The 23,557-nt window shown below is 42.7% G+C and overlaps 1 protein-coding gene across 2 annotated transcripts; it reads right to left on the reverse strand.

Moving 5' to 3' along the window:
• Positions 1–8,199: 8,199 nt before the first annotated feature.
• Positions 8,200–22,200, reverse strand: NT5C3B (5'-nucleotidase, cytosolic IIIB). 2 transcript variants are annotated; one of them, XM_083147306.1, is made up of 9 exons: positions 22,029–22,200; positions 18,844–18,942; positions 17,611–17,680; positions 17,473–17,519; positions 16,747–16,832; positions 14,621–14,710; positions 12,476–12,638; positions 10,945–11,145; positions 8,200–10,495 (listed from the first exon to the last, which is right to left on the reverse strand). In XM_083147306.1, the coding sequence occupies exons 1-9, from the start codon at positions 22,050–22,052 to the stop codon at positions 10,385–10,387; spliced, it is 891 nt and encodes a 296-aa protein (XP_083003432.1). In that variant the 5' UTR covers positions 22,053–22,200; the 3' UTR covers positions 8,200–10,384. The 2 variants fall into 2 exon arrangements, with proteins under 2 accessions (XP_083003432.1, XP_083003433.1); XM_083147307.1 differs by lacking the exon at positions 22,029–22,200 and adding an exon at positions 20,812–21,075.
• Positions 22,201–23,557: the final 1,357 nt, after the last annotated feature.

Consider the following 23,557-nt stretch of genomic DNA (forward strand, 5'->3'; position numbering starts at 1 on the left):
CATATGTGCTTCATGGTTCCTAAATCCTTATGACCTCTCAAGCAAGTAGGGGAAATAGATTGGGAAATAGTGTGTAGAAGTGAGGGGTATCTGTACCAACTCATCAATAGTTTTATATTGTATTCTTTTACCTGTACACATGGAGCTTCTATGTGCCTTAAGAAATAGACTCCCACTCCCTGGGCCAGATGCACTAAGCTTGAAAAGTGATCAAATGGAGAGTGATAAACAGCCAGCCAATCAGCTCCTGCCTGACCTTTTTCAAACACAGTCTGTGACATGGCAGGTAGGAGCTGATTGGCTGGCTGTTTAACACTCTCCATTTGATCACTTTTCAAGCTTAGTGCATCTGGCCCCCTATCTGATAGTGAGATTTTCAGGTCCCTTTCCTGTTTTTGAGTAGAGTGGTAGTTTGAGTCAGACAGTTGTAGTAACCGATATAAGGAAGATATCGTTGGGGAAATTTACTAAGATGTGTATTCTGCTTCACCTGTGATGTTGCTATGGGCAACCAATCAGAATTGACTTCTTATTTATCACCCTCTAGAAGATGGTAGACAGGTTCTAACTGGTTGTCCAAAGCAACATCACATGGGAAGTAGAATACACATTTTAGTAAATTTCCCCCTGTATGTCTAGGGTGTATAGGTGAAACGCAAAGTCTTTCAAATGTAGACCCTTCCCCAGATGCCAGTCCAAAAATATTTCCTGTGAATAGTGTCGCACCTTTTAAGTACTTCCAAAAATCAGCCTGTGATCCATAGTCTGGATCTGAAAATGGTTTTACCCCAGACAGAGGTGTTAGCTGGCTTACTCAGAAGAGGCCTTCTGAGGCCCATTTCTTATCATGAAGAAGAGTAAGGCCGGGAGGAAAGGCAGGGTTACCTAAAAAGGAAGTAAGGGGACAACATTCTGAAGAAACCTACAGTAGTCTGCTGCACAGTCATTTCCAACATCATCATGTAGGGGATATAGGCCCTTATTCAGATCTGATCACCGTACAAATTTGTTTGGAAAATGGGCAAAACCATGTGCACTGCAGGTGGGGCAGATGTAACATGTGCAGGGAGAGTTAAATTTGGGTGGGGTGTGTTGAAACTGAAATCTAAACTGCAGTGTAAAAATAATGCAGGCAGTATTTACCCTGCACAGAAACAAAATAACGTACACAAACCGGTACTTGTGTAATATCTGGGCGCGCGGTTTTTTCTTTGCATTGCATGCAATATAGTGGCATACAATTCATGCAATGCGATTTTTAATTGTATAGTCACCAATGGGTGATTTCATACCCCCACTATCCAACTACGCATGGAGTTGATTATATAGTGTGGCGAGCGCACGCAGAATACATGTAAAGTAATCCGCGTCCGCTCGCCACGCGTTCGGGCTCGCTGCGCTCGCCACACTATATAAAATCAACTCCATGCGTAGTTGGATAGTGGGGGTATGAAGTCACCCATGGTTGACTATACAATTAAAAATCAGGTCTTTACAATGAAAAATCGCATCGCATTGCATGCCTTAAGTCTGGGGTAGCCAACCCTAGTCCTCGATAGCTACCAACAGTGCCTGTTTTGCAGGTCTCCTCATCACAAGTGAGCTAATTAGCTCCATCTGTGTATCAGTGATTAATGAGTGCAGCTGTGCAGCAGCTAGGTTGTCTGGAAAATGTACTGTTGGTAGCTCTCGAGGGCTAGGGTTGGCTACCACTGCCTTAAGTAATGGCATGCAATGAAAAAATCGGGAGCCCAGATAATACACAAGTACCCAAATCTAACTCTCTCTGCACATGTTACATCTGCCCCACCTGCAGTGCACATGGGTTTTGCCCATCTTCCAAACAAATTTGTACTGCGATCAGATCTGAATAAAGGCCATAGTCCGGTGAGGGTGCCGGAGTTTAGATAAGGTCAGGAGCCATAGGAAAATGTCAGGGTATTGCTGTACATATAAGCTCTCCAAAACCACCATTTAACCTCCTGACTCCACGTCCAGTCCAATACCCTGCTCAACAGGATGGCGTGATCATAGGTTTTTTTTTTTAGATCTGGGAGATTAAAGCCACCCTGTTGAGGTGACCTTGTCAGGATGGATCTGATAATCCTGGATTTTTTTTCTAAACCAAATGAATTGTTGACTAAAGGATTGAATGGATCGGAATTTGGGAAGGGTATTCATCTTTACATTAATTCTACCCAGTCAGGATATCTGATTGTATTGCCACCCACAATGATCATTTTTAACTGATTTGAGTAATGGGTAGAGCAGGGGTGGCCAAACCTGTCCTCAAGATCTACCAACGGTGCATGTTTTCCATTCAACCTGTGGAAATAGTAGGAATGAATGCAGCAGGTTTGAAAATGTGACCGTTAGTATTGACTACAGCTGTGCACCAGCTAGGTGATCTGGAAAACATGGACCGTTGGTAGATCTTGAGGACCGGTTTGGCCACCCCTGGGGTAGAGGTTCAGGGATAATATGTGAGACAGATCATTGGAAAGTTGAATCCCAAGGTATGTTATGTGGGAATTTTTCCATATAAATAGTTACAACCATAGGAGGAGTGGAAATATATAAGATTTGGTTGTATTGACCTTTTAGTTAGAAAGTGAGCTGAAAACATCAAATTCACACAGGAAATGTGGAAGTGAGCGGATAGGCTATGTGAGGACTGTTATGGTATGTACACACAGGGGCGATTATAGCAAATATCGCTGGAAATATGGTCGCTGAGCAACCATATTGCCAGTGATTGGAGTGTGCACCAGCGATAAATCGCCGGGTGCGCGCTCCTGTTTTCAGCCACTAAATGGTCGCATGCTCCTCTGACCAGCGACTTCCACTGCCTCTTCTCCCGGCAGTGTTACATTTTCATCTGCGACCATCTCTGGTTGCAGATGAAAACGGGACACTGAGCAATATTATTGCTGAGCAATATATTGCCAGCGATCATATTGCCCTGTGTGTATGCACCTTTAATAAATCATCTGCAAATAGGTCTAATTTATAATTGATATCACCTACTTGTAGACCTGTAATCTGGTAGTTTGCTCTGATGACCCTCGCTTAAGCTGCAATACAATAAGAACTACACATCCCAGGATGCCCAGCCACAGTTTATGTAATGGATTGCTAAAACTGTGGCAGGGCATGCTGGGATGTGTAGTTTCATAACAGCTGGAGGACCATGAGTTTGACAGCAATGGTCTAAGGCAGACCTGGCCAACCTGTGGCTCTCCAGATGTTGTCAAACTACAAATCCCATCATGCCTTGCCACAGTTTTGCTATAAGGGAGTGTTAAAACTGTGGCAAGGCATTCTGGGATTTGTAGTTTTACAACATCTGGAGAGCCACAGGTTGGCCTGTCCTGGAAGAACATCCTTAAATATTTTGTAATATATTGCTGGGACGCTGTCTGGGCCAGGGATTTTACCTGCGAGTGAGGTGAATATAACATGTTAAACCTCTAGTAAAGTGAAGGGTTACTCTAGGAAATCTCTAGCAGAGAGTGTCAATTTAGGGTATGCCACTTTGTCCAGATACATCTTGGATTTCAACAGGTTAGAGAAGGGGATCATGGGCAGGAGAAGGGTCACCAAGATTGTATAGCATAGAATAATCATTTTTAAAACAGGCTGCTATCTTAGGTGATTTAAAACAAAGGTCGGTACTGCTTTTCATGGTGGGAATAAAGGAGGTCACCCTCTGGGATCTAAGAGCTTGTAGCAAACGTCCTGGTCTGTTGCCCAATTGGTAATATATATATTACTGCATTTACGCAGGGACAGTTGGATTTCATTATTAAGGAGTTTCTTCCATTGTGTACAGGCGTCACTTAGTTCTATGAAATCAGATGGTGACAGAGAAAATTTGTGAAGAGTCTCCAAATAGTGGAGTGTATGTAATAATGTAGTGGTTAAGGCCAGCCTATCTTTTTTCATGAACCCAATTGAATTAATTTGTCCCGTAGAACGCACTTATGGTTCAATATGGTTACTTTCAAGATCTCCTCAGTGTCGTTCATGGCAGAATAGTCAGACGTCTTATCTAGTTCGCTTTTGCAATACTTATCGTGAAGGAGGAACTCTTTAAGGTGCCACATCCATTGGCTAGGGGAAAGAGAAGGGGTCGCGAGGGACATAAACACCGGGACATGGTCCGACCAGGTCATAGCACCAAAGGAGGCATCCACTGAAAGTGGAAGGTGTCTGTGATTTAGGAATAAGTAGTCTAAGCGAGAGTAGACCTGGTGAGAGTAGAATGTAAAATCTTGGCCATTGGGGTGCAGAATCCTCCAGGAGTCAGCAAGTTGAAGTTCAAGAAGTACCCTCTTAACCTGTGTTTGCATTCAGAGAAGTTAGGGGTGGCAGGGGAAGTGTCAATTGATGGCTCTATGCACCAATTTAAGTCACCACCCCAATACAACAATACTTGTAAAAAAGGATTCTAAACGTGGAAGATAGGAGCGAAAAATTATGGTTGATCTTGATTAGAGCATAAAGCTATATGAATGTATACGGCTGAGAAAGAATAGTGCAAGTAACTACTAATATTCTACGGGACCAGTTTATGAACCGAGATGTCGGATACTTGGAGGAATCTAGAAAAAAGTATAGCGACCCCTTTGGATTTACCTTCAGGGTTGTTGGAATAAAATGCAAGGGGAAATCTGATTAGTAAGGGAGAGGGGGTGGGCAGAGATCTTAAAAGTGTGTTTCCTGTATTAAGGCAACATCTACCCTGTCCGATCACAATGTTCTGAGTAGCTGTGACCTTTTTTCAGGAATTTTGAGGCCTTTGTCATTCATCTAAACAATTTTAAGTCTACCAGGGACAGACATCAAATCAAATAAAAATACAATGCAGTAGTATCCTCGGCTAGGTCAATAAGAAAAGGGAAAAGAAGTGGTTATATATGTTTATATTCTTTGTATTTCAGACAAAACCCACCATGGGGTAACTGGTAGTGTTGCATACCAGGAATCCCATAGGGCACTGTGGCCATGTGCGGAAACATGGTAAAGGGGCACCATAAAAAAAGCAAAACTTGTGGAAAAGTATAACTAACGGTAACTATAAAGTTTTACAATATTATAAGTACTGTATAAAGTTCCAGGTACATACATTAAACAATAGGGGGAGTAGCTTGGATGGGGCAATTAGGGGCCCCCTGTGGTTGGCATGTATTTTTGAAAAATACATTTTTAATAAACTGTTAATAAATAAATATATATCCCCTCCCCCCGCAGGTACCCACTGACCAAGTTTATACTGCCTTTACTCTGTGTTTTGACAGTGTTATATTCTCCCATGCAGTTTGTGGCCAGTAATGACAAGAGCAAGGGAGCCCACCTATCTAAAGAGCCCCTGGCCCCCGAAAGGCTTAATCTGGCACTGCCTGTCGATCAACACCTGAAAAGTCTATGAACTCAGCAACCAAAAAGGAGAAAGTCCATGTTCAAGTTGACCAGGAGACAGAAGAGTTATGGCTGTTAGCAGAAGTTAAAGGGGTCCCCATCTTAGAATCATGCACAACTCTCCATTGAACTCCACTTCCGGATGGCTGTGGTGGATGTAGATCAGGGTGGGGTTTGAAGTCCCAGTCAGGAATCTTTATAGACGGAAGACTGAGATGAGATCAGAGCAGAACATAGGGAAATCTGGAGCGGGAGTGTAAGGAATGAATTTTACCAGATTTTGAGACCTGAAGATTGAAGGGAAAGCCCCATCTATATTTCAGCTGGCATTTACGGAGTTCATCTGTAATGGGCTTAAGGGCTTTCCTCTATTGGAGAGTGTGCCAAGATAGATCCTGGAATATGCTAATCGGTTCACCATTAAAGACTAGTCCATCAAGCCAGCCTGCTTTGCTCATGATCTTCTCCTTTTGAGAATAGAAGTGCAAGTGGGAAAATCACATCCCGGGGGTGGTCTGTAGTGAGCCCTCTCGGTTTGCGGGAACGTTGAGCTCTGTCAAATTTTATAGTATTAGCCGAGTCTTTTTTTCAGGACCTAGCTAAAGATTTTTGTCAGAGCATCCTCCAAACTTGTATCACTAGTTTATTCCATCTGCCTCTGTTATCCAAATCTTGTACATGTGACCTTAGTAGGGACCGGATTTCAAATGATTGAGCGGTTATGACTTCACAGAGGAATCTCATGAAGACATCAGCAGAATTTCAGTGTTCTTCTAGAGTGTTTACTCTGTCAGAGAGTGCCAAGAGGTATCATATCTAACAGATGGCAACTCTCTGCAAACAGTATCCTGGAGGTCCTGTTTGATGGGTAGAGTCTTCATAAAGGTTAGAATGTCTTGAAGGGTTGTGTCACCCTGGCAATGTAACAGAGGTTGATCCATCAGTATAGGGATGGTAGGTGAGACAGAGTGATGAAGATGAGGGACTGGAAGAAGAGAAGTCTTCTGAGACATTTGTTGGGGTGGGATGTAGGAAGGGTCCCATTCCTATCTATCACATTGTCTCAATGGGGTTTATTCTAGTTCATTCTTTCTGACAAAATCCTTCTTAGATGGACAAAACCATGTGCACTGCAGGGGGGCAGATGTAACATGTGCAGAGAGAATTAGATTTGGGTGAGTTTTTTTGTTTCTGTGCAGGGAAAATACTGACTGCATGATTTTACACTGCAATATAGATCTCACTTTGAAGAAAAACCCCACCCAAATCTAATTCTCTCTGCACAAGTTACATCTGCCCCACCCGCAGTGCACATGGTTTTGTCCATCTAAGAAGGATTTTGTCAGAAAGAATGAACTAGAATAACCCCCTTTATGTTGTGGTGCGTTTCCTTTCTTTTTTCTAGATTTGACCATATTGAAGTAGACAGAAACTGCATTGTTTGCTGAGTGGTGTTGTCAGGGAGGTGCCCCCTAGTGGAATGGCACTAGCAAGCCATTAGGCAGGTCCTAGTTGATGGGACAGTGAGCTCATAGCGGTGACGGGTTGTCTTCCCAGCCAAAATTATATGGGACAGCCACTATAACAACAGGGTACAGAGTCTTGTATATTCTTCCAAGGTATATATACTGCGGAGAGTTGAAATAACACAAGTGGATCAATGTATACAGAAGAGACACTAGGGGGAGCTCCAACCTTCTCTTCAGCAACTGAATTTGAGCATGTAGAATTATGACAATAATCAGGGCAGGATACCTCCCAGGAGAGCACAGTGGCCCAAAATGTCCTTTGTCACTGCATGGGCCTGTGGCCTTCTAGCTGTATCACAGCCAGTAATGTCTGAGAAAAAAATAATAAGGGGGGAAGCAGAGTTTACCTGATATTGTACCCTGCAGGAGAGTAAAATGGCCGCCACCTATATTTAATGTTGACGGAGGCCGCAGTGAGTGATCACTCTGTCAGTCCTCTGATAAAGCTACAGGCCAGTAGCAAAACGTGTCAGTGTTGCAGGCTCCCACTTTTCATGAACACATGTTCTACTCCATGGACTTATGATCTCACTTCCTCAGCAAATTTGGGACACTTAAATTGGTATACTCACCGCCACTACTAGCGAGGATTCCCACTTTGGATCACTGTGAGGCTGTTCCAGATACCTTTCTCCAGCGGCATATTATTCGCCAGCAGTAATATCTAGTGAGGACATATTGGATAGATTGGGGACAGCTCCAACTTTATTCCTCCAGCAGCGATACCAAGTGGTAAAGTGTACTTACCCTATTAGCCATTTGCCCAACTACTTCCAATGAAGCCAATCGCAATAAATGACATACGCTGACGAAGACTTTCAACAAGAGGTCTCAGGTTTCTGGTATTTAATGTTACCATTTGAAACAATCCACTCACTCTAATAACTCATATTTTAGGTATTTTGGCAAGGCTATACCAAGGGGCTTCTATAATAGCCTAAGTTTTCCTTTTAAAAGATTGCTGCTTTAAAAACTTGCTGGAAATACCTCAGTGCAAGCACCTTGCAGGCTGTTACATAAGCCCACATACGTACTATTGGTTTATGACACGTTATGACTCAGTGTGCTAGATTATTCATATATTTCATTAAATTATTCGAATGATTATGTTCTATTTAATGAACTACAATAATCCTATTTACTTAAATGTACCCAATCCAAATCATGCAGATTATATGCTCTATACATTGTTTATCTGTTCTAATAATAGGATTCATTCATTTCAGACATGAAAATTGTGACTATCATCTTTGATGTACAGTGCGTGATTTTTATTTATTTTTTTAATCTGTGATTTTCATTTGAAGAGAATATAAAATGCAATCAGGATGTTGAATTGGGTGCCAGATGACCTCCCGACAGTAGGGATTCCGACCCCTATAGAAGAAGACTAGAACAAGTAGAGCACAGGGAGCCCACAAGGGGATTCAATCAGAATCTATTGATTTATTTAGCACCTTCTGGAAGACAAAAGATAGTATCTGATTGGCATCCCATGTGAGATAGAATTCCAATATTTGTAAATTTCCCCATTAACCCCTTGAGTGGTGGGTTTCCCCACTGAAAGGGCTACCACTGCATTCTGGAGCAGCCCCTGCTACCCTGGGACTGCTTCCACCAGCTTTGTCAGTTTGTGGCTGATTGGCATTCATGTTTTTGGGTGCCAGAAAAGCCAAGCCTACCAGAGCAACAACGGGAAGGATCAGCGATAGGGGCACCACTGGCACACCCTTTCTTTACAGTGGCATGGCCAGATATTTTCCGGGAGAGCCCGTGCCAGCAGCACGGAAAATTTCTGGGCATACCACCAAAGGGGTTAACCTTCAGTTTATTTTACACTTTAGAACATGGGTCTTCAAACTGCGGCCCTCCAGATGTTGTGAAACTACAATTCCCAGCATGCCTTGCCACAGTTTTGCTATAAGGGAGTGTTAAAACGGTGGCAAGGCATGCTGGGATTTGTAGTTTTAAAACATCTGGAGAGCCGCAGTTTGAAGACCCATGCTTTAGAAGGTTAAAATAAAAATATTTTACACTGCTCTAAATGTACACCACAAGTGCATGTGTCAGTACTAAATAGACATCATGTTTGAAAAACAAAACCATACGAATAGCATATTATGGGTGTTCTTTTTCCCCTGTTTTACATCATCTGGAAGAAAAATATCATCTGGAAGGCACTTCATGAGGCAAAATGTTACTATGTACAGTCTAGAGCAGGGGTGGCCAACCAGTCAGAGCCCAAAAATATAGTATGGTAAGACTATGAGCCGATTCCAGGCAAAAATGGGCGTGGCCTAGATACTGAACGGCTTTGCCCCATTTTTAAATGGATTGTGGCCTAGCTGGCACATTTCATTTTTCACGCTTTCATTTTTGGTGCTCACACCTTAAGCACATTTGTAGGAGAATGAACTTGTGTGGCATTAGGTTTAGTAGTGATGACTTCTAAAACACTTTTTAGATAGATATTTTACAAGTTTAAATGACTACTTGTCAATAAAAAAAATTATTTGGCCTTATTTTTTTTGTTGGCAAGTAGTCATTTAAACTTGTAAAATATCTAAAAAGTGTTTTGGAATTTACACACATTACACTGGGGAACAAATTAATGTATCTCTATCCCTGGGAGGGCATCACAGCAGTTGTACTAAACATGTGCGCCATATCTTTCCTTCACGGTGTGCTGTTCACTGAGAAAGGGCCACGCTTGCATGGGAAACACTTACGCGTCCCCATCTTGGCGAATGGCATGCCGAAATGGAAAGATATGGTGTGCCGGCCAGATAGATGAAAATCAGGATGGCAGGTATATCTGGAGCAGGAGGCCAGGAGCCGGAGATGCCTTATCTATAAGGCAGCAGCAGTAGCCTGTAAATGGCGCCAGATCGCGACAGCGCTTCCGCCGGCCGATTCACTACATACAAGTGCAGCAGCTTCCCAGATACCGGCGCTGCTGAGATCAATGTGATTGCTGCCCGAGAGCCCAAGCCGCACATCACAAAATGAAGAGCCGCATGCTGCTCATGAGCCGTGGGTTGACCACCCCTGGTCTAGAGTATGGAGGCCTCTGTCAAAGTGGGCCTGATTTCTTTAAAATAGGTAGTAGACTTATTAAATGCTGAACATAATGTCTGTGATAGGATTACAAAGCTACAATGATGGGGATCATCTTTCTCTTACACAACTGCAGAATTAGCTTCCTCAGTGCCCCAGGCAGGACTGCCTCTAGTAATGTGTGACACTGCCAACTGGGCTGGAAAGCACTGAATAAGACATAAAACAAAACCATTTTGCACATCGCTATTGACGGACAAAGTCAATAAAAAGGTGACAGGTCCACCCTATTATTGACATTTCAAATTAGCTCTAAAATACTTTTGCCACGTGGAAGGAATCTGTGCAGATAACAGTTAATGGACTGTTGAGGGTAATTATTTCTGGGTGTTAATAAAGTTTAGAATGCCATTAACAACATCCAGCGTCTCATCTCTGACCAGGACTATGTCATATGACTGTAGAAACTGTGCTGTCAGCTCCTCAACCTGCAGACGAAACATAATAAATGAGTAAACTGCAATAGGGGTATCATCTCATCCATTTAAATTATCAATAGATATAAGTTTGTCAGCAAACTAAAACACTGTAAGATACAAACAGACAAAGAACCTTTTAGCACCCTGCACGCAATCAGTGAGGGGGGAAGATCTTTATTTAGAAGGGCAAAATGTAGACGTGATAGATCACCACAACTACAGTAGCAATAATCTCTCTCTCTATAAATATATTATGTTGCACTTCAAAAAATAAAATATGTCCCCCCACTAATTAGGTGCAGGGCTCTAGAGTGAACAATATTCACCTCATAGATCCATCTTAATATTATTTCGTTTTTTCCTGCTCTCAGGTAAAATTGCGAGGTGGCAGTTCTATTGTATAAATCATGTTAATAAGGAATACTTTACATAGCAAGGGTTTTAGAATCTATGCCCACCTTGTCATTCAGGAAACCAATCCTAAGAATGTTTTCCATGTTGGTTACACCTTCGGCCATTGTGAGGTCCCCCAGAGTATCCCCAAGAAGAAGAATATGACTGCGTTGGTGAATATGCTGGAAATATTCAGTGTCTCTTAGGACAGAGTTATTCTTGTTGTAGGTATGTATTAATTCACCCTTGAATCCAGTCAGAAGCCCCTAGGAAAAAATAATATTAACAAAAAACTACATAAACATCAGGGCATTCGTGTGCATTAAGAATTGTTGATGAAAGTTACATCAGGATAAACCCCACACCTCACACTAATTTAAAAGCACCTAAACTTGTACCCATCACCTCCTCCGAATATACAGACATGAGAGCATGCTAATACACAGCCCCAAGGACATGCGCCACTAACCGCCTCCTAACAAGCAGAAATCTGAACAAGCATGACGTTCCTCCTCCCAGACAATAGGGTTTGCAATTTGTATATTAAGCCTTATCATTTATTTCTAATGTTAATCAAATCAGAAGTCAAAGTACAGCTTTGACAACCTGTTAGTTAGTACCCAAATCCCTAGGACGTGTGCCGCTCACCTCCACTTAGCACACAGATATCAGAACATGTGCTTCTCACATCTATGTAATACACAGAGGCCCTCATTCTGGTTGGAACGCTATGTTGCGAATTCGCAACGGCGTCTGATGTTGTGAATATGCGCATGTGCAGGTCTTCTCTGTGGGCACCCTCGGAGACTTGCAGCGAATGCCCAGCATTCCCGGGGATACCCACAAACGCTGGCTGCACCATGGAAAACGCTGGGCATCCCATGCAAACGAGGGGGTGGCTTCCTGCCTTCCGTGGGCGGGCAGATGATGTCACCGGATGTCAGCTGTCCGCCCTGTTCAAGGAGCAGGGTACCACTAATCTAAGTCAACAGAGAGTGACTTAGATTAGCGAGCGCTACAGAAATCATTCTATGGTCGGCAATCAAATGGATTTCAGGTACCTACGCAAGACTGCGAATGGAAGTTTATGTAGAACATCCATTTGCAGGCTTGCGGGGACATTTGGTGGGGGCAGCCAGTATTAGTTGGCTCGCAAAGCAGTGAATAACCACTGCTTTGTGAGTCAACCAGAATGAGGGCCATAACATGTACCTCATCTCCTCATGATACACAGACATTTACCTCTTCCACGTTTATGGTCCACCACCTCCAAATACAGACATTAGGACACATATCTCTCTCCTCCTTTTAATACACAAAGACAAGGCTATCTATTTCTTACCACCTCTGATACAGATATTGTGACCTCTCACCTCTCCATAATACTCAGTCACCAGGACACCTATCGCCAACCTTTTCAAAATACACACCATGTACTCTTAATACATAAGCACCAGGGGACATGTGCCTCTCACCATCAGACAACAGAACATGCCCTTCTCATCTACTCCTAACACATATACATCAGGGAAAGTATCACTCCCCACAAATAAAGTATATACATAAAAGTAAACTTTGTATTGTATTGTGACTTACATTATCATCAAAGTCCATGTAGTTAGAGACCACCTTAATATTGGAGTGATAGACACCAGCCTGACGGATAATTTCTTCCAGAACATCCCCAATACCAGCAGAGAAAATAAAGAGAGGGATCTTGCTTCGATGTAGACTGTCAAAGAAGATCTCAAATCCTTCTCTATGAGAGAGAAAAAGGAGAGAAGGAATTTATTCGGAGACAACTTTCCAACTTAGGGACTACCCATTCTTTTTCCTCCGGAAAAGTTGGAAAGTTGTCGTTAAAGAATTTTACAACGAATTGCCACAGATGGTTATTTAGAGAAATCACAGTTGCTTTGCATGCGGCTATAACTGTATACAAAAGCTACATTTTCTTATAACCTGCAGAGGGATAATAAACTGGAAACAAGTTTTGGCTGGACATGTTCTAGCTCACACTTACTGTGGCTTAATTTGTGCAAGGATTCCTAGAGTACAGGGAACAGGTAGATGTGTACAGTGGGAGCAAGGGCAATTTCAGGGATACTTTTAAAGATGTTCCACTCAAACGGAGTTCTTTAAGGAAAGGAAACGTTGAGGTCCCGAACAGCTACAAAAGCCCCAAGCATACATAGATTATACTTTTGTTTTTTTAAATCTATTTTAATTTATTCTATTTGAAAATAATTTAACAACCATAAAATGTAATTTTAAATCTTCTAATATATTCTTATTGTTGGAATATATTACTCTATGGTACAGTTGTATATGCTAAATCTGTACCTGTACCTCTCAAACCACTAAGTTCTATGAAACAAGAGGCAGCTATTTCCAGCATCTTAGAGAACGGACTGCTGTACAAGGCTCTTATACAGAGACACAGGTTCCCTGCTCAGACAGAGATACCAACTCCAAAAGCTAGTAAAGAAAACAAATTCCAACCACCATTCACTTAGGATTTCAGTAACAACGACCAGTGGTGGATATTCCATAGGTGCAGCAGGTCAGCATCTCTCCCAGTAAAATCTGCCACCCCCCGAGATTACCTGGCAGTGGTGTCCTATTGGAAGATCTCTTTGCCAATCACATGCCAGAAAGGCAGCCCCTAAGCACAAAGCTTTTCCAATGTCCAAAGACTTCTGACATTATGGCAGCCATAATGGGTAAGGATCATAGGATAGACAGTGTCTAGTTCGACAGTCAATAGGTCAACAACAAAATGTTGACATTAACAAAAGGAGAAAAGTAAAAACTGACATTAATATTTCATTTTTTTGTGTCGATGTCAACAACTGTGGGTCCCAATTTGTGTATTGCGTACCCTTGGATGGCTTGGGCCAGCTGCATCTCTCCACCTCCACGGATTTACCATAAAGTTTTGTTACTTTAACCATTGATTCCATGTAATAAAATACAATTATTACTACCTAGTGGCTAAAGCTGAAACCTAGTAGCATCATTCTGCTGAAACACACAACCCAGAAGGCAAAACATTATTTTGACAATCTTATAAGAATAAGGGTTTTCCCACATTTCATTACATATATTCATGATTTTGCGGGAAAGCATGAAATTCTTCGGTTTATATGTATTGTGAATAATAACGAGACGCTAAAACTGGTATTTATCAAACATTCTAATTAAGTACATTGAAACACCCACACAGCCCTTTTACATTTATGGTGTTTGTCCCATTAATGTGTGTATTTGTGCGATTTTATATTTTGCTTTTTTATGATATCAGCCAATAAAAGTTATATTTTAGGAGTTCTTCTCTACGGTGCACCACACTGACAAATCTTTTTTTTCTGCATGATTTACCGTTCTCAATAAAGTCGATTTGGATTTTAAAATATATTTTAAAAAAAAGAACAAATTGCAAAAACTCATATCAACCATTGCCTTGTTGACCTTTGATAACTGACTTCTAGGAACTGCAGCCATTGCAGGCCCTAGAAGCCAGCTTTTTGCTTGTACAAAGGACCCCCCAGCCATATAATGTGCAGAGTAGCCACTGACAATGACTATTCTACCATAGACTGAAAAGTGACTAAAGCAAACATTTTAATAATAACCTTTGAATATAAAAGAAAAAAGGAGCAAATAGTGGTGAAGTAGTAACTTCTGCAGTTTGTGAATGTATAGCAGCAGGGAATGACATCCTCTATGCATACTCCATACCTTAGTTTAGCCTGGGACTCCTTCACAATCTGTGCCAGCTTTTGCTTCTCAATCTTTTGTTCACAGAGGAGAGTGTGCGCTTTACTCCACCTGGGAGACAGAAGACAAACAGATCAGAGAACAGAGCTCACTACCCAACAGCAATGTTTCAGCAGCAGCAAGCTCACTCAGGTCAGCACAGGACTATGAATGGGCTTTGCGGACTGTACTTATTACACATCTAATGTTATTGTAGGTTTATAGCACTCCTAACATATTATATAAGATCAGCACACAGACTTCAATGATGACAGTTTGCACAGTAAGTAATCCAGGAGACGCTAAGATGTATTAGCTAATATAGAAGGCTACAGGGGTTTATATTCCAGATTAATTTGATAACACACTACAGGAGGTATTCAATCATTCTCCTGGTGAAAAATACATCAATAATCTGCAATCTGAATTCAATCACAGGCGTTCTCGCCCATTTTATTTTAGTAGGTTTTCACCCATACCTTTTTATTTTGTTTGTCGAATCAGCATGGGGGAAAAAAAAAATTCACCGATCCATGGGGTTTATTCTAGTTCATTCTTTCTGACAAAATCCTTCTTAGATGGACAAAACCATGTGCACTGCAGGGGGGCAGATGTAACATGTGCAGAGAGAATTAGATTTGGGTGAGTTATTTTGTTTCTGTGCAGGGAAAATACTGACTGCATGATTTTACACTTCAATATAGATCTCACTTTGAAGAAAAACCCCACCCAAATCTAATTCTCTCTGCACAAGTTACATCTGCCCCACCCGCAGTGCACATGGTTTTGTCCATCTAAGAAGGATTTTGTCAGAAAGAATGGACTAGAATAACCCCCCATGTGGTTTTCCCGCACGGATGGGCAAAAATGTTGGAATGCATTGAATACCCCTGCCCCTTAAATAAGGCAAGATAAAAAGTAGATCTGGTTTCAGCAGCCGCAACTATATATACACACAAGTTATACTAAAACACATGGAATTCCATAAAAAAAAAAAAAAAAACATTTTACACACTCAAAGCATTTAAAAAAAAATATATATATAGCACTACAAAAGATACCATACAGTTATGGTATTTAAACACATTAGTTTGGGGGTTCTTGATTCCAGTTCTGAAGTACTTTGTTGTCACACTCCCAGACCAGCTGTTCATTTTGAATATTTCACGGTATTTATTTAATAAATGTCTTATTAATTGAATGTAATCACTATCAGGAATACATTTATAAATGGGATATCCTAGTCAAGAGAAAATTTCAGCAAAAACTAATGTATTTAGAAGAGAAAACTGTAATCCAAAAACAATAATCAGTTCAATTTCTGTGTATTTTTCGGGTGCAGATTATTAGGTTGACAGTGTGTAGGTCGACCAATATATTGGTCAACAAGCAATAGGTCAACATGGTCTAGGTCAGGGGTAGCTAACTCCAGTCCTCGAGAGCTACCAACAGTTAATGTTTTGCAGGTCTCCTCACAGAATCACAAGAAGTAATTAGCTCCACCTGTGGATCTTTTAAAATGTGTGTCAGTGATGAGTGCACCTGTGTACATTTGAGGTGAGCTGGAAAACATGCACTGTTGGTAGCTCTCGAGGACTGGAGTTGGCTACCACTGGTCTAGGTCAACTTTGGTAAAAGGTCGACATGGAGTTTGTAGACACAGGAAATGGTCGACATCCTTTTTGTTGTCGACACAAACACCATATTATTGTACCGCATCCCCTCACTGTGCTCGGCACATAGACCATGTCAACCTTTTTCATGTGCCGACTAATAGTGGCCGACCTATCGACCAGATACCAAATTCATACCTCCCAACATGACTCTCTCCAGGAGGGACACAATGCTCTGCTCCTGCACTTTCCTCTTACTTAATGATTGCCATCACCTGTGGTGAAACACCTTTCTTATTAGTTAACCTGTTCAAAAACAGGTGATGGCAATAATGCATTAAGAGGAAAGCCCAGAAGCAGAGCATTTTGTCCCTCCTGGCATGGGTCATGTTGGGAGGTATGCAAATTTTTTAACAAGATGATTATTATTATTTTTTTTTTTACTGCTGCACAGTTCTGGACATTGAATAAGATTAACTGGACTCTCAATCTCACCATTCCACCATGAGTGGGTACTTCTCTTGACTGGTCAGATTTGGGTCAATTTCAAGGGGGTAGTAGATGTTGAAAAGCTCTTTTAACTAGTAAAAAAAAAAAAAAAAAAAACCCCAGCATGTCTCATTAAAAAAAAACAGAAGCATTCAGAAAAAACACATTTAAAAAAGGAGCGTTAGCGTTATGGTCTGAATTAACTGAGCGGGAAACTGGTCTTCTACCTCATAATCCCAGCAGAATCAATGAAATGTCAGAGGTATGCACTGAAAATGGACAGTTAAAAAATCATGCACCACTCGTGTATCTCTTTGTGTACACTCCCTTTGAGAACAATTTGGAAGTCACCTGTTGGCTTCAGTCCCTGCTGAGATTAGAATGTAATGTCAGTGAGAGAGCCCCAGCCACCTTGCTAGCTGGCGATGACATTTATAGTTTGAAATGAAAGTTCTCCTCCAAGCTACTACCTGCATATGTAAATACCACTGCACTTCATTGACACACACCTTGCTAGACATTCATTTTAAGCATCTCATATTTTCATTCTATACATACCAAATATGACCACTTAATGGTAAATAAAAGTTAATTTGTGACTAATAAACACTAATGTTTCTATAAAAAATACCACAGCATGTTCCTAAAGCATACAGTATGTAGAAAGTCCACCATGGGTCAGACTTGCAGAACCTGCCAATTACATTATTGAAATATTAGCCCATGGCATACCTTCTTTCTGCAATCTTCACTAATGATCTTGCTGTTGTCGATAATATCTGTGTAAGAGAGATGTGATGAGATGCCCAGCTGGCTTACTACCCGCAGTATATTTATGAAGACTGCAAGGAGTGGCAGCTATATACTCACTGTAGCAAGTAGGACTCCTCTCTCCATTATACTGGAAACAGCTCAATGTCATGTCAAAGTCAGAAATGACCTATGGAAAGGTATAGTACATAAAAAGACTTAGACAGAAAATATACGTTTCCATTCAGATAGCTGACTACGGGATAAACAGACACCAATTAATGTGCAGAGAGCAGACACTGAGAAATATGCAATCACAAATGGTACACTACACAACACAATAATGTAAGGACCAAAATGTAATTACTATGACCACAAAAGGTGGTTATTCGATCCCAACCAACACAAGGGTTCATACTGTCCGTTTCGGATTGTAATAAAGTTTGATCTATTTATCAATGCATCGAATGCAAGAAGAAATCTTAGGCTAATATGTACCTTAAACCTTACCATATCTAGACTGAGCACCCAGTTCCAATAAGGAAGCAAAAGGAAAGGGCATAGGTGCAAGACACCTATGAGATTGTAACAGAGTTCAGAAGAACTGCCGTAAGCCATCACTGGCCCCTTTCCACTTTGCCAACAGCAACACCACACACATTATAATTCCACGGCACATCACAATTGAGACCGTAGAATAGATCATGTAACAACAGACCTACGGAGGTTTAAAGGTGCCTTATAAGGATCACCTGAATGTCGGGAATCTCAACTTGTGACTCTGCAGTGGAATTTCCCCTGAGAGGGGATCCCATATAGGTGCAATTCACCCCCAAGCACCAAGTAAGGCAAATCATAAAATTATATAACCCTACCTATCACCTCCAGCACAATTTACTTAAATCAATAAATATCTACATTTTATACACAAAGAAAACTCCTTCTCATTCCTACACCCACACAACAAAAAATTAACACAGTAGATAGGCTGCGCCAAAGCCCTAGCAAAACAATACTTCAAGAAACAAGGTACCGGGAAACCCTTGAGAGCCTGAAATAGAACACCAACATAAGAGTGAGCGCAGTGTATATCAACCCAAACTCTTTCGAATATGTACTCTTTGCCTATACAGCTGCAATTTTTTTTTAACAAAAATGTAATACAATATGAACGATTTTTGAGATTTGGGATTGGGGGTTTTAGTGGACGTGAACCTAATCTGGACCCAATCAAGCCACCTCGCATTGGTTTCGTCCAAATCGGTCAACAGTGTCCGAATGCATACCGGACAAACAGACAAATAACAGACCAACAATATTGGTCTTGTATCACATGGAACATGTATGACCAACCTGTAATTTCTCATCGCCCCCATTTTGTAATGCCAAGATCAGGTCCTGGACCCTTTCCGGGTCCCTCATGCGTACTGTATCTTTATTCAGCTCTGGGATCTGTGATTATTAAAAACAAAAAGCAGGCGACTAGAGAGAATGCTAAAAAACAAAAACCTTTACACAAAAGTCCCTGATTATGGCTATAAAGAGTGCACTAAGTAATAATGAACAAAATAAATCACAGAAGAATAATACATTAATACAAAAGTCAAACATCAAACTTAGATGAGTATATACAGTGATCAATTATTATAAGAAAACCACTTTGGATTTGGTGCAGCCCTGGCCCACATTCAGATGGAGCAGCTCCCGTCTGAGCTGCTCCTGGTGATCGGATCGCCAGTAGCCGCCATCTGCTTGAAAGGGGGCGTGACGAGACTTACGCCCCATTACGACAGAGCCCTGCCCCCAACTCCCCCCTAACCCTGCCTATCTCCCTGAAGCGCAGACAGGCTGGGGTTCTGCTTCCTGCCACCAAGTAACTGGGATGCGCTCACGCGTCCCCATCAGATGGCGTGCCTCTCTGCCGGTGATCACCAGCTAAGAGAGTCTGGTGATTCCCAGCGCTGGCTGAGAGGTGCTCCACCTGTACATCCGTGTGAACAGGGAACATATCAGTCATGCTTGCTAACCCTCCCATCACCCTGCAAAGGTGGGCAAATCCCCCGATTTCCCCAGGTGCCCCCTCTTGGTCAGCTAAACCAGAACAAGTGGGTGGCCTGAGGGGGACCAGATGACCTGATTAAGGATGAATTGTGTCATTGTAGCCCCACTCCTGCTATACAGTGCCTAGTTTTCAGCACGATCAAGCAGATGATGGAGCCACACACCCCAGCCAGCTCACCTTACCACTTGGAGAAGGCAGCAATGTATGATAATGTACCAGTTTCAATACCAGATAGACAGACAAGGAAAGTGCTACTTGTTAAAATGTGCTATAACAAGCACTGTTTTACGCGTATATTTTATTTATTAAGACTTTCGGACCAGACTTTCTTATATAGCACAGCAAATTATGTTGAACATCTGTATGTATTATGGATGTGGGACGGATATTAGACAGCACTTACATCGACAGCCATTACATCGACACCATTAGTTCGACAGCTCAATAGGTCGACATGGTTTTAGGTCGACATACCATTAGGTCGACATGTCATTAGGTCGACAGCTCATTAGGTCGACAGCTCATTAGGTCGACAGTGTCTATGTCGACAGTCAAAAGGTCGACATGGATTTTTTCACTGTTTTTTGGCCAAAATGTCGACACAGTCGACATGGACACAGTTTGAAGTGAACCGCAGCCGCTCGCCATGCTTCGGGCACGGTGCCTCGCTGCGCTCGGCACACTATTTTATTCTCCCACCACGCCCTAGTGGATAGTAGGGCATTAAATACCGCCTGTCGGCAGATGTCGGCTCAAAAAACAGTGAAAAAAACCATGTCGACATAGACACTGTCGACCTAATGACAGTGTCGACCTAATGAGCTGTCGACCTAATGACATGTCGACCTAATGGTATGTCGACCTAAAACCATGTCGACCTATTGAGCTGTCGAACTAATGGTGTCGATGTAATGGCTGTCTATGTAAGTGCTGTCTAACAATAGTCCGGATACCATGTATTATAGCAGGTTATCTTTGAACTTGTAATGATCTCGCTGTCACCTTATTATTGTATGGTTAAGGAAATAATGCAGATGCTTAAAAAGTGGATGCGCCAGTCTGCAATCGATTTAAGAATGGGCTGTTTGTTATGGGCCATTACTATGACTTTCACCCCTGGCTAAAACTCGTCAGCCAGCCGCTGAAGCTAATGTCTGTAACAACAGTAATATACTGTATATACTAGTCTCCCCTCCCCACTCGGGAACTATGTGTTTGTGAAGTGAAGAATGAATGTAACAACCACAAGTATTACTCACAAGCATCCTTGTTTTCTCAGCGTAACGTATTCGGCTACACAGCTACCTGGCTGATACAGAGTTATTCCGCCAGGCGATTAAGTGACGGGTATATATACTCAGCACTAGGAGGAGAGAAGCAGCACAGACTATGGCTGCTAAATAAGAGACAGAGTGGCTGCCTGTCATCACACATTTGCAGACGTGTATATCACATACACACTCCGTCTAGCAGCAGCAGCATTAGCGCCGCTTCCGGTCCACACGGCGCTTCCTGGTGACCCGCTTGGAAAAAAGACCACTAGAGCGCGCCACTGACAAACAGATTTGCTGGAGATTTTGACGCCAGTCAGAATCATCGGCCATTTTGTTGGTTAGGAAAGATCAGAAACATTTATTTTCAGCTGCTACTATTCAGAATAATGACTTGAACAGTACAGTAGTAATATTGGTGATCACAAAAAGGAAGAACAGTTAGTATGAGTAGAGTGACTTCTGTCTGTACATAAAGTTACAGTATATAGTGTTCATTCTAGCACCCGCCATATTTGAAAACTCGTGCAGTTCCTCTTCCCTGCCTGGGGTGTCGCTGTCTGTGGTGTTTTCCCTAAATTGGGCAGAGTGTCTAAAACAGGCATGTCCAACGTTGGCCCTCCAGATGTTGTAAAACTACACATCCCAGCATGCTTTGCAATAGTTTTAGCATTCTCTAATAGCAAAACTGTGGCAAAGCATGCTGAGATGTGTAGTTTCAAAACATCTGGAGAGCCAACGTTGGACATGCCTGGTCTAAAATATAATGAAAAGAAAATGCAACCTTTATATAAAAACTGACCCCAAGATATGCGTATCATTAAACTTTATAATTATATATGATAATTATATATGATAAATGATTTAATTATATAATTTCAACAAAACTAAATCAAGTATCCAGGTCCTTTTCATATATTTAGAACATGTCTTCAAGATTATATGCCAGACTTATATGTCACATACAGGGCCAATAGATCGGCAGAGGTTGCGATAAACCTGGGTCTGCACCGCATCTTGCATCCTCGCATACTAGGCGGTTATGCAAGGATACTGTTTGTGGACTTTAGCTTGGCATTCAACACCATCCTAACAGGCCTGCTGAAATTGAAGATGCTACAACTAGGCCTCTCTCAAGGTCTATGCTCCTGGGTGTTAGATTTCCTGATGGACAGAGAGCAGAGAGTCAGGATGTGGAAATTCACCTCTGGAGCACGGTCCACCAGCATGGGAGCCCCCCAAGGATGTGTCCTCTCTCCTTTCTTCTTCTCTCTTTTTACCAATGACTACACCTCTGGGGACACGTCGGTCAAGCTCCTCAAATTCACAGATGACACCACACTAATTGGACTGATCACAGAAGGTAATTAGAATGCTTACAGGCAAGAGGTGGAAAGCATACCTCCCAACTTTTCATCTGAAGAAATAGGGACACTCGCGCGGCGAAGCCGAGCGAGCTCCCGAAAAGGGGGCGTGGCGTATGCAAATGAGGGCGCGGCTTGCGCTAATTAGCCGCGACCTCATTTTCATATGAGAATAGACGCTGTGCGCATGCGTACAGCGTCTATTCTACTAGATTGGGGGGTCTCCCAACTGCCACCCCCCGCAGCGGGACAATGCCTGCCGCGGGTGGGACAGCGGGACAGGACCCGAAAATCGGGACTGTCCCTCTAAAATCGTGACAGTTGGGAGGTATGGGAAAGGCGAGTTGTGGCATCCCACTCCAGAGGGTACCCTTGTATGCCCCGTGCCCGCAAGAAGATTTAGCAATGCAGCCAATGCTGCTTAAGAGACCCTCTTCCCCTGTGCAGCTGCTGGGCTGCAGGGGGTTAAACTAGCCAGGCAGCAGCTAGTGTTCCAGCTCCCCATCATGCAGGGAGAGCCTGCCACATTTGTGATTGTGGCAGGCGTGTGAGGTCAGAGGTCAGTCATCAGAGCATGCAGAGTGAGCAGTGAGCAGTCGGGCGTGCGGAGGAGATGGACACGTAGAGAGAGAAGGGAGACGCCAGAGAGGGGAGAGCTGGAGACGGCAGTGGGATCAGCGCGGCACCCGGCATAAGTGAAGGAGCCGCTGACCGCACACAGATCAGGTGGCGGTGATTGACAGCTGGCGCACCGGCCAGCAGGAGAGAAGAGCGGGCACTGCTGAGAGGTCCCGGGCGGCGTGATTGACCGGAGGGGAGCGCTGCCAGGAAACACAGGAGCCGCTGACTGCGCCCAGACCTGCTGCCCGAGGGAAGCAAGCCTAGTGGTGATTGACAGCAGTAAACAGCCCAGTGGTGGTGCTGAGAGGATCGCTACTGGCAGGAGCCAGCAACTGCAGCTTAGTCCCAGGTACTCTATACTTCCTGCCACCAGCCTGTACGCTACATACCTGCGGTCCCTGCACAGACTGTCCCCTATAATTGCCTACCTGTGCTCACCTCCGTACACCCCTTTGCCCTCACCTACCCCAAGGGCACTGTTATTCAAGTGTCCAGCTACCCCAGCCTATGATCTATTGAGGCCAGTGTGATATTGACTCTATTCCTGAAGCCTGTTTTGCTGTTACAAACATGAGGTTACCCTAAGGAAAGGGAGCCTGCTTGTCCCTCTGTTCAGAGGACTGTTTCACATTAGTGTGCACACTAAAGTTAGGGCCTAATTCACTGGTGAGGATTTGTTCATCGTGGGACCTTTGTTCAAATTCAGGAACTGTGTGTTGCATCAGAGACTGCATGACGTTATCATTCAA

The sequence above is a fragment of the Crinia signifera genome, chromosome 6, assembly GCF_055691185.1.
Source record: "Crinia signifera chromosome 6, ASM5569118v1, whole genome shotgun sequence".
Classification (NCBI taxonomy): Eukaryota; Metazoa; Chordata; class Amphibia; order Anura; family Myobatrachidae; genus Crinia; species Crinia signifera.